At 33.4% G+C, this 15,766-nt stretch overlaps 1 protein-coding gene across 4 annotated transcripts in view; it reads left to right on the top strand.

Moving 5' to 3' along the window:
* ITGAV (integrin subunit alpha V) overlaps nucleotides 1–15,766 on the top strand; it is an 86,738-nt gene that overhangs the window by 59,342 nt on the left and 11,630 nt on the right. For all 4 annotated transcript variants that reach the window (XM_029225088.1, XM_029225089.1, XM_029225087.1 and 1 more), the window contains exons 15-22: nucleotides 1,274–1,381; nucleotides 3,859–3,917; nucleotides 5,457–5,611; nucleotides 8,513–8,650; nucleotides 12,149–12,216; nucleotides 12,824–12,971; nucleotides 13,499–13,591; nucleotides 15,458–15,537. In XM_029225088.1, coding sequence (XP_029080921.1) covers nucleotides 1,274–1,381; nucleotides 3,859–3,917; nucleotides 5,457–5,611; nucleotides 8,513–8,650; nucleotides 12,149–12,216; nucleotides 12,824–12,971; nucleotides 13,499–13,591; nucleotides 15,458–15,537 — 849 coding nt within the window. The remainder of the gene's footprint in view (nucleotides 1–1,273; nucleotides 1,382–3,858; nucleotides 3,918–5,456; nucleotides 5,612–8,512; nucleotides 8,651–12,148; nucleotides 12,217–12,823; nucleotides 12,972–13,498; nucleotides 13,592–15,457; nucleotides 15,538–15,766) is intronic.

Here is a 15,766-nt window from a genome sequence, read left to right as displayed (position 1 = left end):
GATCTTCCCGGACCGGGGCACGAACCCGTGTCCCCTGCATCGGCAGGCGGACTCTCAACCACTTGCGCCAGCAGGGAAGCCCTAGATTTTTTTATTTAGGAAAGCATTCAGAATTTTCCCTTTTTGTTCTTTAAATTATGTTCAAAGGTGTTCTCCTGTGTTTTAGATTATATGAGTTTAAAATTATAGGAGTTTACATTTTCCTCTAAGAGACAAGAACTTAACTTGGTGTTTGTGCCATAGCATTCTGTGACCACAAGGGCAGTATGTAATGATTCCCCAAATGAATGTTTTCATTAGCGCGATATGTATAAATCCACATATCTCCATTTCCCAGCTTCATACATATTCCCAGTATTTCTCTGAATTTCATCAATTCCTCGTGCCTTACAATATCAACTAGCATCCCAAGTAGATTAAGATGATTACTGCTCTATGGACTGTGCTTATACATGGCAGGAAAACTAACACTGGTACTGTGTAGTGGAGGTTGTGATGGGTCAACTTGATTGTGCTTCTCGGGGCAGCTTGTGTCTGTACAGATTCCAGGATTTATCATGATTGAGACAGATACACTGCCTTGAGGCTGCTGTATTTTTGTACAGAGCGTAAACCTGTGCATCTGAACTTTGGAAACTGTATTTTAATTTATTGTTTCAGTTTTTTAAATTGCTCTTAACAAAGTAATACATACATGTGGTAAAAATTCAAGCAATGTAAAAAGGGCATACAATAAGAGAAATATACTTCCTCTCACACCAGTTACTAGTTTTATTAGTATATCCTATCAGAAATATTCTGTGCATTAAAAAATTATGTGTGTGTGTGTGTGTGTGTATGCATCCTTTGTACATGGTGATTTTTTTCCTTTCATTATGTCTTGGCTATTATCATCCCATATTAGCACAGATGGCTTTACAGCACTCATTTCCCCCACTGTATTGCACTGCATTAGGTAGATATCCCACAACTTGTTTAACCATCTTGCTTTAATGGGCTGCATTCAGATAGGTTGTGACCAGTGGTCCTGCTTTGCCTGGAACTGAGGGGGATTTACCAGGTCATGGGACTTTCACTGATAAAGTCAAGACAGTCCTGGGCAAACTGGAATATTTGGTCATGCTAAGTTTAGGTTGTTTCCATTCTTTTTGCTATTATGAACACTGCTTTAGTGAACATCACACTGTATATGCAATGAATGTGAACCTGAAATGCTTAGATCAATCTAACATTTTAAATAACTTTTTTTTTCTTTTCTTTTCTTTTAAACCAGGGCCAGACCAGTTATCACTGTAAACGCTGGCCTTGAAGTGTATCCTAGCATTTTAAATCAAGACAATAAAACCTGCCCACTGCCTGGGACAGATCTCAAAGTTTCCTGGTAAGGATGTTTGTTTAGTAATAGTTATTATTGTGATTATTGGTTCAGTCATTATAAAAACAATTGAAAATGGAGGGGGAGGCTGAAATATTGCTAAAGCAGTTTCTGTGGGTACACTCTATTTTCTTGTCATAGATTGAATTATAGAAATATTGTTCCAAGGAAGATACGTAGAAGGCTCTAGAAATATGCTATAAACTAGTATAAAACTAATTTTAAAAAATTATGCATGCTCAGTGAATATATTCAAAAATAAAGCCAATAAGATTTCAGAACTCATATTTAATGCTAAACAAGCCTGTGAACATTTTCATTTTTAAAAACTAATGATTTTTTTAGATTTAATATCTGTGACTAGCTGTACGAAAAAAATAGTTTGTTTTAATGTATTGGTCTTCTATTTGTTCTTTTACTAGTTTCTAAAGAAAAATATATTTTTGTAAGCTTCATGTCTGAATTCTTCTCTAGTCCAGTATTTCTTAAGTTTCCATTATTTGTATGTTACTTTTCTCTATGTTGTATGATTTTTTTGCTATGTTTTCATTCTGCCTGTATTTATAATTTTCTTAAGGCTTTTTTCTTTAAACTGACTCATGATTTACTTTAAAACATATTAAAATAAAATAGAGAAACCAGTGTCTTTCTCATACATGTCAAAATAAACATAAAATTAATAATGAAAAGTCTTGACCCATATATAAACTCACCATGGGGAATTCCCTGGTGGCCCAGTGGTTAGGACTCTGCACTTTCACTGCCACGGGCCCTGGTTCAATCCCTGCTCGGGGAACTAAGATCCCGCAAGCCGCATGGCACGGCCAAAGGAAAAAAAAAAAACCTCACCATGAGTACTCCACTTTGGGAAACACTGTTCACTTCATGTTCCTTGCTCACATAGAAAAATCAGAGAGAACTTACAGAAGAAGGGTAAAATGATTGGAAGCTGGGAAAATTTTCCTTCAGAAGAGCTAATGAAAAGATATTTTTTCTGATTTTGTTTTTGAATTATGTATTATTGTTATTAAAATCATTTTTCAAAATTTTGTTTATAATAAAATATATTAAATAAATAAACATGTATATAATAAAATTTTTATTTCTTTCATTGGATTGCATTAAAAATTCAGTAATATTTAGTCTTCATTTTCATTGACTGGCAGTGAAGTTGCTTTCAAGATTTTGTAAGTTTTACTGACTTTCATCCCTTCACTCACCCTTTGTGTCCTGGTGAAGTTGCTGCACATTGCTGATGATGTGCTTATGATTATGGCCACAAGGTGAAGGCTTCGAATACACTAACTAGAGCAATAGCTTTCATATGTTTTCGAATATGACGTGTAGGATGAAATACATTTTACATCATAATCCAGTAAACACATGCATGTAATTAAAACAAAAGTTTCATGAAATCTTACCCTTGATACTTAACTCAATTTTACATATTCATTTTTTTAAGATGCTGGACACACCCATTAAACTGATGTCATAACCTAGTAATAAATTGTGAAAATACTGTTCTAGAGGAGCTTGCTAATTAAAGGGAGCTTTATGGGGCTTTTTCATAAGTGAGACATTTATTTTAAATCTGGACTGTCATTTCCCCCGTTTAAATTTATCAACAGATTCTATAAGCTTGACAGGAGGTGAGGAAATTCTTTTTTTTCTCTCTTTTTTTTGTATCATTCCTTTCCATGGAAGGAAACATGCCTAAATTACTGAAGGATGAATTAGATTATTCTGTATAGCTTCATGTTTTAAAAATAATATTAAGACATAAAGAAAGATATAAGGCTTCACAATGTGAACTAAGTATTAGAAATATGAGATTTAAAAAAAAAAGAAATGTGAGATTTGGGTGATAATAAAAAAATGTCTAGCTAAATAAATATTATCAGTGTAACAAAAGTGTAACAACAAAAAAATAAATAAATATTATCAGTGTAACAAAAGTGCAAAAGTTTTAGAATCATACAGACCAGAGTTTGTATTCGAATTCTGTTCAATATGTGTTCCATGAAAATGGGAAAATTAATACCATCCAAGCCTCAGTTTTCAATCTGTAATATAGGGATGATAGCTTATCTAATAGGTTATTATGAAGAATGAGAGTGTATTAGGTATCCTAAACTGGCATAGTGTAAATATTTAATTTTTTAAGCAATATACTATAATTTCATCTACTTCGTGTATTTTGGGGGGAAAGGGGGAAACCGTTACATGGTAATATCAGATTATGTCACCTTTAGTGAGTTTTTCAAATAATAAATAAGAGAATAAGAGAGGCATAGATAATCTCTTTTACTGTCTTTTTATAAAAATTAATTGTAGGCATTGTGACTTTTTGGTATTTTAAAGTTTGAATTGTAATTCCAATTCCAAGATAAATAAATAAACAAATAAATAAGTAATGCTATATAAATGGGAAAAATGTCTAACCTGGATTATGGGATTTGTATGTATTTTTTATTTTTCTACAGTTTTAATGTCAGGTTCTGCTTAAAGGCAGATGGCAAAGGAGCACTTCCCACGAAACTTAGTAAGTGTTCTATGGAAAAATTATATTATTTTAATGACGCTGCATACATAGCACTTAAAAAATGTTTTAGGACATTTGAATAGCTATTCAAATAGTTGTTATTGCTTTTTTATTTGAATGTTTATGCTTAAAGACATTTAATATTGCAACATAATTATTTTGTTTGGCAACTCTTAAGCCAATTTAGAAATAATACATTTATTGACATTGTGAACAATTAGTGGTAAATATGGCCTTCACAAAGTTAAACAGTTATCATTGTGAGACAAATGAACTCTAGGAGAAATAAGTATCATTGTTTATAAGTCAATGACCTACTGAAGTTTATACTTTATGTCTTAGAGAAGCCCCAGTCATCTCCAGAGTAGAGGTGGTTTAGAAATAGAGAGAAGGAAAAAAAGTTAGACCACTAAATTTAGCCCACACAGCAAATTCTAACTTGACTCTTCCATTCTAAAAAATGGTTTATGTGATTCTGAGAGCAAGGTAGGAGAGTTAAGTAACTGTTGTGGAGATTTGTTGGTATATGTGCTAAGGAATAACAGTAAAGCTCCGGATAGAGGACTGAGTCTGTTGGGGGTGTGTTTGTGCGTGAAAGTTCACGTAGAGTATAGCAAGAACGGGTCTCTCTGGAAGGTAACTTTTCAGTAAAGACCTGAAGGAAATGAAGGAGCTAAGCGATGTCTGGAGGAGTATTTAGCACAGGCGAAATGGCAATTTCAAGAGGGCAGAAGCAGGAGCTTGCTATTTCTCACAGGGTGGGTGGAACAGAATGAGAAGCAAAATGACCCTGGCTTTTCACTCAGATTTGACATGAAGTTCAACATTTAGAGAAACTTAGGGATTTGTGGTTTTAAAGATATGCACTCTTATCTCCTTTGAAGAAACTATTTAAAGAAGAACTGATGTTAGAAGGCAGTAGTCTAGCAACTGTGCTTCAGACTGTTCACTGGCTGCACATTCATTTTACGATGATTCTTGACCCAGTCAGCTATATTTGGTTATTTGCTTCACGAGGGACATATTTACCTGATAGTTTGATACAATAGCTTCATTAGAAGTAGGAGTTGCAAGTGATGGAAACTGCTCATTCATCATAATGGTGAATGTAATGGTAAGGGGTATGGGTGCATATTAGTAAACACTTCTTAATCACAGTCAGCAAGAGTCCTGCTACCTGCATTAGTGATAAAAGTCTTAATTCATATATTTTATTTCTGAACTTCCTCCTCTCAGCTTAAATTAAAAGAAAAAATTTCCCCTCTATCTGATAGTTGTTTTATTACCATCATTATCTATTGTCTCAATTTAATAGATGACATTAATTTGGGGATAGTTGGATCAGTTATTTAATTATTAATTATTTATTCAGAATTAATATGTTGTCATCTCACTGCAATGTATAGACATTTTTACTGAGTTAGAAGCAGATTACTTCTTAAGGGATAAATATCTCTGTTTAAATGAAAACTTGAGATATTTAGGACAGATAGGTGTCCCTAAAGATTATGTTGGTTATAAATCCTTTGGTTTGTATAGACTTCCAGGTGGAGCTTCTTTTGGATAAACTCAAGCAAAAAGGAGCAATTCGACGAGCACTATTTCTCCATAACAGGTCCCCGGGTCACTCCAAGAACATGACCATCTCAAGGGGGGGACAGATGCAATGTGAAGAACTAATAGCATATCTGCGGGTAAGAGATTATCCATTATCTCTTCTTTCTACTTATTATTTTTTCTTTTCATCTAAATGATTTTCACTTTCTGTAAATTTTTTTGGTAGTAAATCAAAAAGAAGACAGAAAAATGCATTTGAGGAAATTGGGCTTTTTAAAGAGTCAAACTTGAGTAATGGACTTCTACGCTTTATCAGACTGGATATTGCATGTGGCCTTTCCACAGCAATGCTACTGAATAAATTATGACAAACATATTTCTTAAATATTGCTGGACTCTCAAGACAGTAAAAGAAATCCACCCCACCCCCCCACCCCCCACCATAAGCAATCAATGAAAAAACTACATTGGCTAAACCTGACTTATGAGTTGTAAGCAAGTGTGTGAGCCAGGATGGCTAGGGAGGAAGGGATGGAGCCTGGGCGGAGGGTGAGCTGTACTTGCAGACACCAGCACAGGGGTTCAGGCTCGCCTGGGGCCTTCTGCAAACCAGGGGTCTGACCTGAGCCTCCTTCATTAGGTCCAGAGTCTTCCACAAGGCTAAAGTGTTCCCAAAACAAAGATGCGCCCTGACTTCTGCAAGAGTAAATACAAGGTCTCACTGGAGCAATCTAGTATGGGTCCCATAGGTTAAATTCAATCAAATAGGAATTCATTTCTAAAAAAAGTACTAAACACACCAGGAAATAAGCCATTAGAAGACACAGCAAATAAATCTTAGTCCTGCAAAAGCTTGAGATGTTAGAATTATCAGTTACAAAATATAAGTGTGTATAAAATGTTTAATGAAATAAAGGATGAAATTTTTTTAAAAGATAAAGACATCAGGACTTATCTGGTGGTCCAGTGGTTAACATTTCATGCTTCCACTGCATGGGGCGCAGGTTCGATCCCTGGTTAGGGAACTAAGATCCTGCATGCCCCATGGTATGGCCAAAAAAAAAGACAAAAACATCAGTAAAGGTTTAGAAGACTCAACATAATATAATATAGTAGACCTATATACCTATATAGAACTTGACATCCAACAATTAGAGAATATAAAATTTCCCCATATATACATATAAAGGAAGTCTGAACAAATAAGAAACAATTGGAATCATGGAAAATATGCTATTTGATTACAGTGCAGTTTTTAGAAATCAATAGCAAAGATAAATTGGGAATTAGGAATTGTGATTTTTAAGTAACTTATGGATCAAAAAAGAGATCATATTAGGAATTTACTTAGAAGTAAATTATAATGAAAATACTACATATCAAAATGTGTAGGATATCCCAGAAGCAGAATGTAAAGGTAAATGTATAGCTTTAAATGATATTTAATTTAAATGAAAGATTGAGAAAAAGATGAAGGAAAAACAAACCCCCAAAAGCCTCTACAAAAATAGGAATTGAGAAAGGATGTACCTATAGATAATGGAGGAGTTAATAAAATATTATGAATAACCTTCTGCTAAGACATAGAAAAGCTGAGAGAAAGCAGACATTCTTAGAAAAACACAACACAGCTGTCATTTGAAGAACCCGAACAATTCATTTAACCATATAAGCCATTAAAAAAAATTGAACTGGCAGTTAAAAATCTTTACACAAAGGAATCACAAGACCTAGATGGTTTTATAGGCAATATCTAACAAACTGTCAAGAATGAGACATTCCAATGTTAAACTCTTAGAATAGAAAAATAAAATATATTTCCAGCTTATTCTGTGAAGGTAGTGTAACTGATACCCAGACTGACCGAGGTTAGTATAAGCAAGGAGAATTCATGACAGTGTTATACAAAGACATAGATGTAAAATTACTAACCAAATATAAGCAAACTAAATCCTAGAAGTTTATAAAAAAAGATTAAAAAACAGACCAACTTGGATGTATCCTAGGTTGGGTTAACATTGAAAGTATAGAAATGTAACTTTACACATGAATAGACTGAAAACATGGCCATCTTACTTAAGTGCAGGGAAAGGTTTTTGATGAAATTAAATAACTATTCATGATGTGAGCAAACAAGACAAATACCTCGTTACGATTATGAAGAAATACCATTTTACACTCAAAGTCTGCCAGTACCTATTGCTTGGTCAAGATGTGAGTTAATCAGAATTCTTACACATTGCTCGTGGCAGTGTAAGTTGCCAATATGAAGAATTTGGAAAATAATATTGCATCTTACAGAGCTGACAAATCTCCTTGCCACTATGTAGAACAATACATTACAACATTCTTTTTTAACATTTTTTTTTGTAATAGCAAAAACAAACCAAAAACCCAAAGCAGTCCAAGTAACCTTTGACAGAAGAATTGATAAATAAATTGTAAATAAATTATTATATGATAAGTATTACTCAACAGTAAAAATTAACCTCGCTACATGTAACAGCATGAATGAATCTTAAAAAGTGTTGAACAGAGAGCAAATGACAGAAGAATACGTATGGTCTCATTTTAAAATAAACAGGAAAAGCAGTCTGAAGAACATATTGTTCAAGGACACACACACTAGAGTAAAACTGCTGAAAGCAAACAAGGGAATGGTTACCTCTGGAAGGAAGACAAAGGGATGAAAAGAGAAAAGAGCATGTGGGTAGTTTTAGCAATATAGGTTATGTCCTAGTTATTATTTATATTGGGTGTGTATTTGAGTGCTCATTTTATTAACATACCTCATATATTTTTGTGTGAATCAAGTATTACATTATAAAACAAAGTTGATTAAGTGTTCTCACTGGATAATGATAATCTTCTTTTTGGATATTCTATTCTTATGTAAGTGTAGTTTTTCAAAGAGTTTTTGTAGAATTTGATCAAGGGGTGAATACAGCTGGCTTTGTATTGTGTACTTATGGATTTCTCCAGATAGCTTGATGTCATAGGTTGATGTCATCATTAATTCAGAGCTTTTCCATTTTTAGGATGAATCTGAATTTAGAGACAAACTCACTCCAATTACTATTTTTATGGAGTATCGGTTGGATTATAGAACAGCTGCTGATGCGACAGGCTTGCAGCCTATTCTTAACCAATTCACTCCTGCCAATATTAGTCGACAGGTACTGTACTTTATTAATTTATCATTAATTTTATACTTTGTCTTTTTAAAGTCTTATAGTTCATATTGTTAAGTAGCATAAGGGATTGCTTTTATAATGTTGGGTTTTAGTCAAAGAAGTCAGGAGAAGGAATCTGGATTTTCAGGTCAAAGACATTTAAAGCCACTCAGAACTTAGAGGTATGCAGAGGAAGACAGGGTCGCATTTCATACACATAAAACAGTAAAATAATTCAAGGAAAACAACAAAATGCCAATTTACTTACATAGTATTTTATATTTTGCTAAACAAGTTTATTTATATTACCTTTGATTTATATTTTAATTGTAAAAAATAGTATATGTACACACATATATGCATATATAGTACATAAATCATTCTTTTCATAAAACCAAATATAGCAACATAAAATTTTATAAAGACTATATTAAAATATTTTTAGAAAATCCTATGTAAAACCCATACATTCAAATGTTATTGTATTTACTATTTTTTCCTCTTTTATTACATATTCATATTTTTAGATTAATATTTCTGCTCTCATAGAATGCTTTACCCTAAATTTAGGTTGTTACTTCTTTGTCTAACTTGTTAAGATCTCATAAACTATTTTTTTTTCGTAATTTGAGAAGACTATATATACATGACAGCAGCATAAGGCAAATTAAAATTTTTTAAAGTCTTTTGTAATTTTTATATTTTAACAATTTATTTTATATTTCATTTTGCACATGAATAGTATACGTGCTAGTTTCTACTACCCATTAATTTAGAACTTTAAAACATAGTTCTGTGTTCATATTTCTTACATTTTTTATTTTTAGGGGATATACAATATTATGTTGATTAATAATTTAATAATGAACAACTGAGCCTCTTAGAGTCTGTCATTCAATTTTACATTTTTTAGAAAAGTTAATCATTGCTTGTCCTTTTACATTATGTGTTTTGTTTTAGGAGTTATGATTATTTTCTCTTTATAATTTTTTGAAAACTGTTTATTAGTGTTAACATTACTTTAGTTTACTGAGATCACCAATCTCTTTAATACCAATACAGTTTAAAGCCAGCTAATCAAATTGGTTAACTTTTGAAACCACTTTGAGGGAATAATAACTTCAGTAATATTTGGTTTTCTTCCCTGTCCCCACCCCACTTTCTTCATTATTTGAATCTTTGTTTCCTTTGTATTCTACATTTGTTTCAGCACCGACATTACCTACTCTTAGGCATCTTTTTTGCTGTATTCTTAGCTTTATTATGTACTCTCATTTCGATGTTAATTACCTATCCCATCATTCTTATTTACTTCTCTCTAAAATGGCCCTTTATTTCACTGGTAATATTACAAACTTTTTTACTGTACTCTCTCTACGAAGTACTGCTGTCTGTTAGAAATATAATGTTAGCCACATTTGTAATTTTAAATATACTGGTCAGTAACATTAAAAAAAAACATAGAAAACTGGTGACATTAATTTTAATAATATATCTGTATTAGTTTACTAGGACTGCCATAACAAAATACTACAGAATGGGTGGCTTAAATAATAGAAATTTATTTTCTCACAATTCTGGAGGCTTAAAGTCTGAGATGAAGGTGTCTGCAGGGTTGGTTTCCTCTGAGGCCTCTCCCATTGGCTTGTAGGTGGTCACCTTCTCCCTGTGTCTTCACATCATTTCTCCTCTGTGTCTATGTCCTGATCTCCTTATAAAGTGCCAGTCATATTGGATTAGGGCCCGCCCTAATGATGTCATTTTAACTTAATTACTTCTTTAAGACCATATTTCCAAATAGTCATATTTTCTGTGAAATTTTTTAAGTTCTGTTTTTTACGGTCTTCAAAATCCAGAGTGTATTATATACTTACAACACATCTCAATTCAGATGCTAAAGCTTCATCAGAAATATTTTTTCTGTATTTAGAACTCATAATTTATAGTTGAAAAAGTAGATTCACATAGCCAAGTTGTTCTAAACATACTAAAAGTTTTTCAGTAGCAGAATCAAGTATCAGTTTTAAATTTAAATTAATTAATATTAAATGAAATATAAAACTCAATTCCCCAGTGGTGTTAGATACATTTCAAGTGCTCAAAAGCCACATGTGGCTCACTAGTGGCTGCTATATCAGACAGGGCAGCTTTTGAGTTTCCCTTTCTGTACCCTAATCCTTTGGAGTTAGAGATTTCATGCTTCCTGCAGAAAGAGAGTTTTGTTTTTCCTACCCTCCATTTATTCATTCAAATATGTATTAAGTTCTTACTCTGTACAAGATATTAAGTATGTAACCGTAGAGATTTAGTTCTCTGTGAATGGAAGACATTGCTTTGTCTTTTCCATCTCTGAAACTATCTTTCCTGACAGCATATTTTAAGGCTATAGCTGCACCAATGCCAGTTTAATCCTCTCTCTTCAATGTAGAATGGTAGTTAGTCAAATATCCCTTTACCATAGTTTATTAATATTTCATAATAAAGGGTAAGCTGGGAGGAAGTGAGAGAGTTGTATTGACTTATATACACAAAAGCTCAGTGATTTGTGTTCACCTAGAGGGGTGGGATAGGGAGGGTGGGAGGGAGACATAGAGGGAGGAGATATGGGGATATATGTTTATGTATAGCTGATTCACTTTGTCATACAGCAGAAACTAACACACCATTGTAAATCAATTATACTCCAATAAAGATGTTGAAAAAAATATTTCATAATACTTTTCATTCCAAACTTCAGATACTCATCATTCTAACTGGGACTTTTAATGCACACCATATCACATATCATTAAATCCGTTCTTTGTTCATGAACTAAATTAGCAGTGATTGTATTTGGTATCACTTATGGAGTCACCTCAAGTTTCTTCTACTGGTCCTGGCCTTTCCCCCCATCTTCTTGAAGTGCATAGCAGCTGTTTACATCTAGGTCATTGAATTAGTTTACATGTACTGTTGGGTTTCATCCCAATTAAACTGACAGTTAAGATCTCTACCATACAATTCTATTCTGGGGAGCTGTGCCTCCCTTGTGACTTGGAAACATACAGTTTTTGTTTTGTTTTGTTTTGTTTTTTCAGAAAGCCTGTCGCTGTTTTTTCCCTTTAAGATCCCTCTTGATCCCTCTAGGGTCACACAACTTGGCTAGCAGCAGCTGAGTAAAGTAGAACCCTCATTTCTTGAATATTACTTTCTCTTCTATACTTCATTCCAAAATCTTCACAGCTTAATTTGAGGTAGAACTAAAAGGTTCCAGCTAGTTGTATTATACCCTATAAATCTTTTTCTTCCTTTTCATTCTTACTAGCTAAGACTGACCTATTTAAAAACAGGCAGCCATGATCCCTTTTGAATTCAGGTATATGTACAAGTAGAGTATATATAAATATATACATGTGTGCATAAATGTATATTCATATACATCCACACATATATTGGTATACACTGCATATGTGACCTGTACTGGTATTTATTCATGTAGAGAAAAATAAAATTTTTTTCTAGGCTCATATTCTGCTTGACTGTGGTGAAGACAATGTCTGTAAACCCAAACTGGAAGTTTCTGTAGATAGGTAAGTTTTGCTCCAAATTATAGACTGTATAATAAGAAATTTAAATGAAAGAACACATTTTTCTATTAAAGTAATAGTAATGAGAATTAGTTATGTTGGAGGATAATGCATGGTTTTCAGTAAAGCTATAAATATTGAGCTTTAAAAAAATAGGTGCTATGTTTTCACTGGCTACCTAGGTTAGCAGATCTCTTCCTATTCAGCATGGAGTAGTGTCACAAAGTAACATTATATCCTCTTAAAGATACTCTTAACTAAAGGAGTCATTACCATTTTATACGATGTACAAATTATAGCGAATATTGTGAGTATCACGACAAATGATTAATTCAGCCTTTAGAAAAAAAATCAGGGGATTAATAAGTACAAAGAGATATAAAATTACTTCCGTAATACATAAGAGTGATAGTGATATGCTAAAGGCATCAGTGTTCTTTTACTGGGAGAAGCATTGGATTTGCACCCAGTGTGCTATTTCCAGTTTTCTGTTGAGCTGTAGAGTAGTCTTAAAAAATCTCGAGACACTCTTGAACATGTCAGTGCTTTGAATAGTCATGCTCTCGCCGTGCAGTCTTTTTTCATTGTCTAGATTTGTATTAACTCGTAGTGATCAAAAGAAGATCTATATTGGGGACGACAACCCTCTGACCTTGATTGTTAAGGCTCAGAATCAGGGGGAAGGTGCCTATGAAGCTGAGCTCATCGTTTCCATCCCACCGCAGGCCGATTTCATCGGGGTGGTCCGCAACAGTGAAGTAAGCAAGCTGCCCCTTTAAAAATTGAAATACACTCATAGTTCACATTAACATTAATGAGCTGCTCCCCTATTTAGTGTAGTACAAGCTTAGCCTTTCTACCTAAGGCTAAATTGCTAGACAATAGAGTGCCTATCTTACATAATTCCTTTCAAGCCTAATAACTTTGCATAATGCATTGATAGGACATTTACAAAACTGCTAGCTAAGTGCCTGAAACAGGGTCAGATGGATAAAGTGTCTAAGCCTGGCCATCAAATAATTTTTCAGAGGTAATATGGTTATGGATCTATGTCCTCTAGGGATCGTTCAGAAACACTCTGACTTTATATGTGGTACTTGTACACAATTCTGCTTTCCCCTGTACCCCTCATTGCTCAAATAGATGCATTTGCTTTGTAAAGCCAGAAACCTAATCATCCAACTGCATGATATTGTCTAGGAACTCTAAAGTCTTATTATGGCTTCTGCATTATTTTGGTCATTAATTTATTTTCCTTTCAATCCTTTTTCTTTGTCTATCAAAGGCTTTAGCAAGACTTTCCTGTGCCTTTAAGACAGAAAACCAAACGCGCCAGGTGGTATGTGACCTTGGAAACCCAATGAAGGCTGGAACTCAAGTAAGGCATTTTAATTAAATGGATTTTTTTTCTTTTATAGAGAATAGCATACTTTTCTGTGGGTTTGTCCATAGTAATTTTTTTATAAGCACTTCAAAATAGTGTGTAAACTGGCTTTGATTTAGAATGTAATGATTATCAGAGTTTAGTTTTGATTAAGATACTAAAGTAATGGGTTGTGTTATTACCTGTATTCAGTAAGCTGCTCTTCACCTTCAATTTGGTAAATGGATGAGAACATGGTTGAAACTAAGGACTGAGATTGTAACTTTGATATTTTAAACTAACACTTTAATGCATCCTCAGAGCTACTCTGACAAATACCAAGACTGTCATTCTTAAGTGAGTTAGAATGATCTCATTAACTTGAAACCTATATGGTCATCCCAGTAGGATCAAAGAGCACAGTGGTTGGATCAGGCTCCCCTTCAGGGGGTGGAGAAGGGAGCCCAGGAGCTTGAGAAGAAGCACTCAGTGAGTTGCTTCCCAAATCCTCTAAAAAGGAAACAAAAATATACCTTGTAGAATTCCTATTATCAATAAAAAAAAAAACCAGCAGTATATTTCATGTTACCTTTTCAATAGAATTTAATTTAATAAGCACGTAGATATTGATAATTTGAAGATCTATGATATTATGGGGCTGAATATTCCATATCTACCCATATAAACAACATCTCTCCTATTGGATGTTGTTTAAGGGTACAGACTTGCAAGTAAGTCTAAAGCTCTAATGTGCAGCATAGTGATTATAGACAACAGTAACGTATCATAATCATCAAACTTGCAAGAGACTAGGTCTTAATTCCAACCAGAAAAAGGAAATGATAATTATGTAATGTGACAGAGGTGCAATTATTGCCACAGTGGCAATCATATAACAGTGTATAAATGTATCAAATCAACCTTAAATTTACAGTGTTATATGTCAAATATATTTCAATAAAAATAAATATTTCATATTTCTTTAAATATATTTTCCATTAAAAGTCATTATTATTTCTAGATATAAGGTCTCTTAGGGAAAAGGGCTTGAACAAAGTACCCAGAGTTGCATTTTTTCACATGTATTTAACACAGTGTTTAACTACAATGTTTCATTAACAAGTGAGCATGCTTTTTATTTTCTTATATTCTCGTTCTCTCTATCTTTCTCACTCACTGCTCACTCACTATAGATAATTCCAGGTTGATTCTTGTGGCTGGTTCCAAGCTTTGTAAAGTGGGAGGCAGTTTCACAAGGTCCCCTAGAAGCGCCATTTGTAGATGTCATTTATGTGACCCCCCAAGAAGGCTGCTTTCCCCTACCTTGTAGCTCAGTTTTTTCTTTAAAATAACAGTTTTCCTCCTGCAGAAGTTAAGATGTTTGTTATTGATGGAGTTGTGGGTGATGTAGAGAAATTCTGCTTCTGGCCCTACATCTTTCCTTTTTAGCCAAGTTCTCTCACTCTTGTAAGCCATCTGTTTCTTCCTTCCTGCTCCATTAACACAAGTTCATGTGTTAGCTTCCTGTCACCAAATTATTGTGCATAACTACTATACTGTCATCGGGTCAACAAGCAATTCCTTTTGCATTTTTCAGAAAGTTAATATTAGTTAATATAATAAGGAGATAATTAGTTAATATTATAAGGAGATATAATTATGGTTAATCATTGTTAAACAGGCTCCATTATGGATTGGCCCAAGTATCTGAAATAATAGAGATTTGATAGAAGATCAGACTTAATTACCTTTGCTAGAGTACTTTCAGTTTTATTGTAAGTTCAGAGAAACCCTATTCTTTTTTCTTTCGACGGTGGATTTGGAATTTCACTAATTTGACACTGTTCTAACTAACCTTGCCATCTTTCCCGCCTCCTTCAGCTCCTAGCTGGTCTTCGTTTCAGTGTGCACCAGCAATCAGAGATGGATACTTCTGTGAAATTTGACTTACAAATCCAAAGGTATGAAAACAACTTTTTTCCGTTTATAATAACTATGGAGGAAATATTATTTGTTATAAATATATTATGCAGTATACTTAAATATTCTGGAATAGGATAGACTAAAATTTTAGTACTTAATTATAGCATTTTAAAATCAATATTTACATCATAAGAATAATTTATGTTGCTTTTGAGTTTGTAAAACAAAACTAAAAGTTAACTAAAAATTATCTTCTTGGAATTAAAT

Source organism: Monodon monoceros, unplaced genomic scaffold, assembly GCF_005190385.1.
Source record: "Monodon monoceros isolate NGI ecotype Baffin Bay Population unplaced genomic scaffold, NGI_Narwhal_1 Super_Scaffold_16, whole genome shotgun sequence".
Classification (NCBI taxonomy): Eukaryota; Metazoa; Chordata; class Mammalia; order Artiodactyla; family Monodontidae; genus Monodon; species Monodon monoceros.
This window is presented reverse-complemented; position numbering and strand designations above follow the sequence as displayed.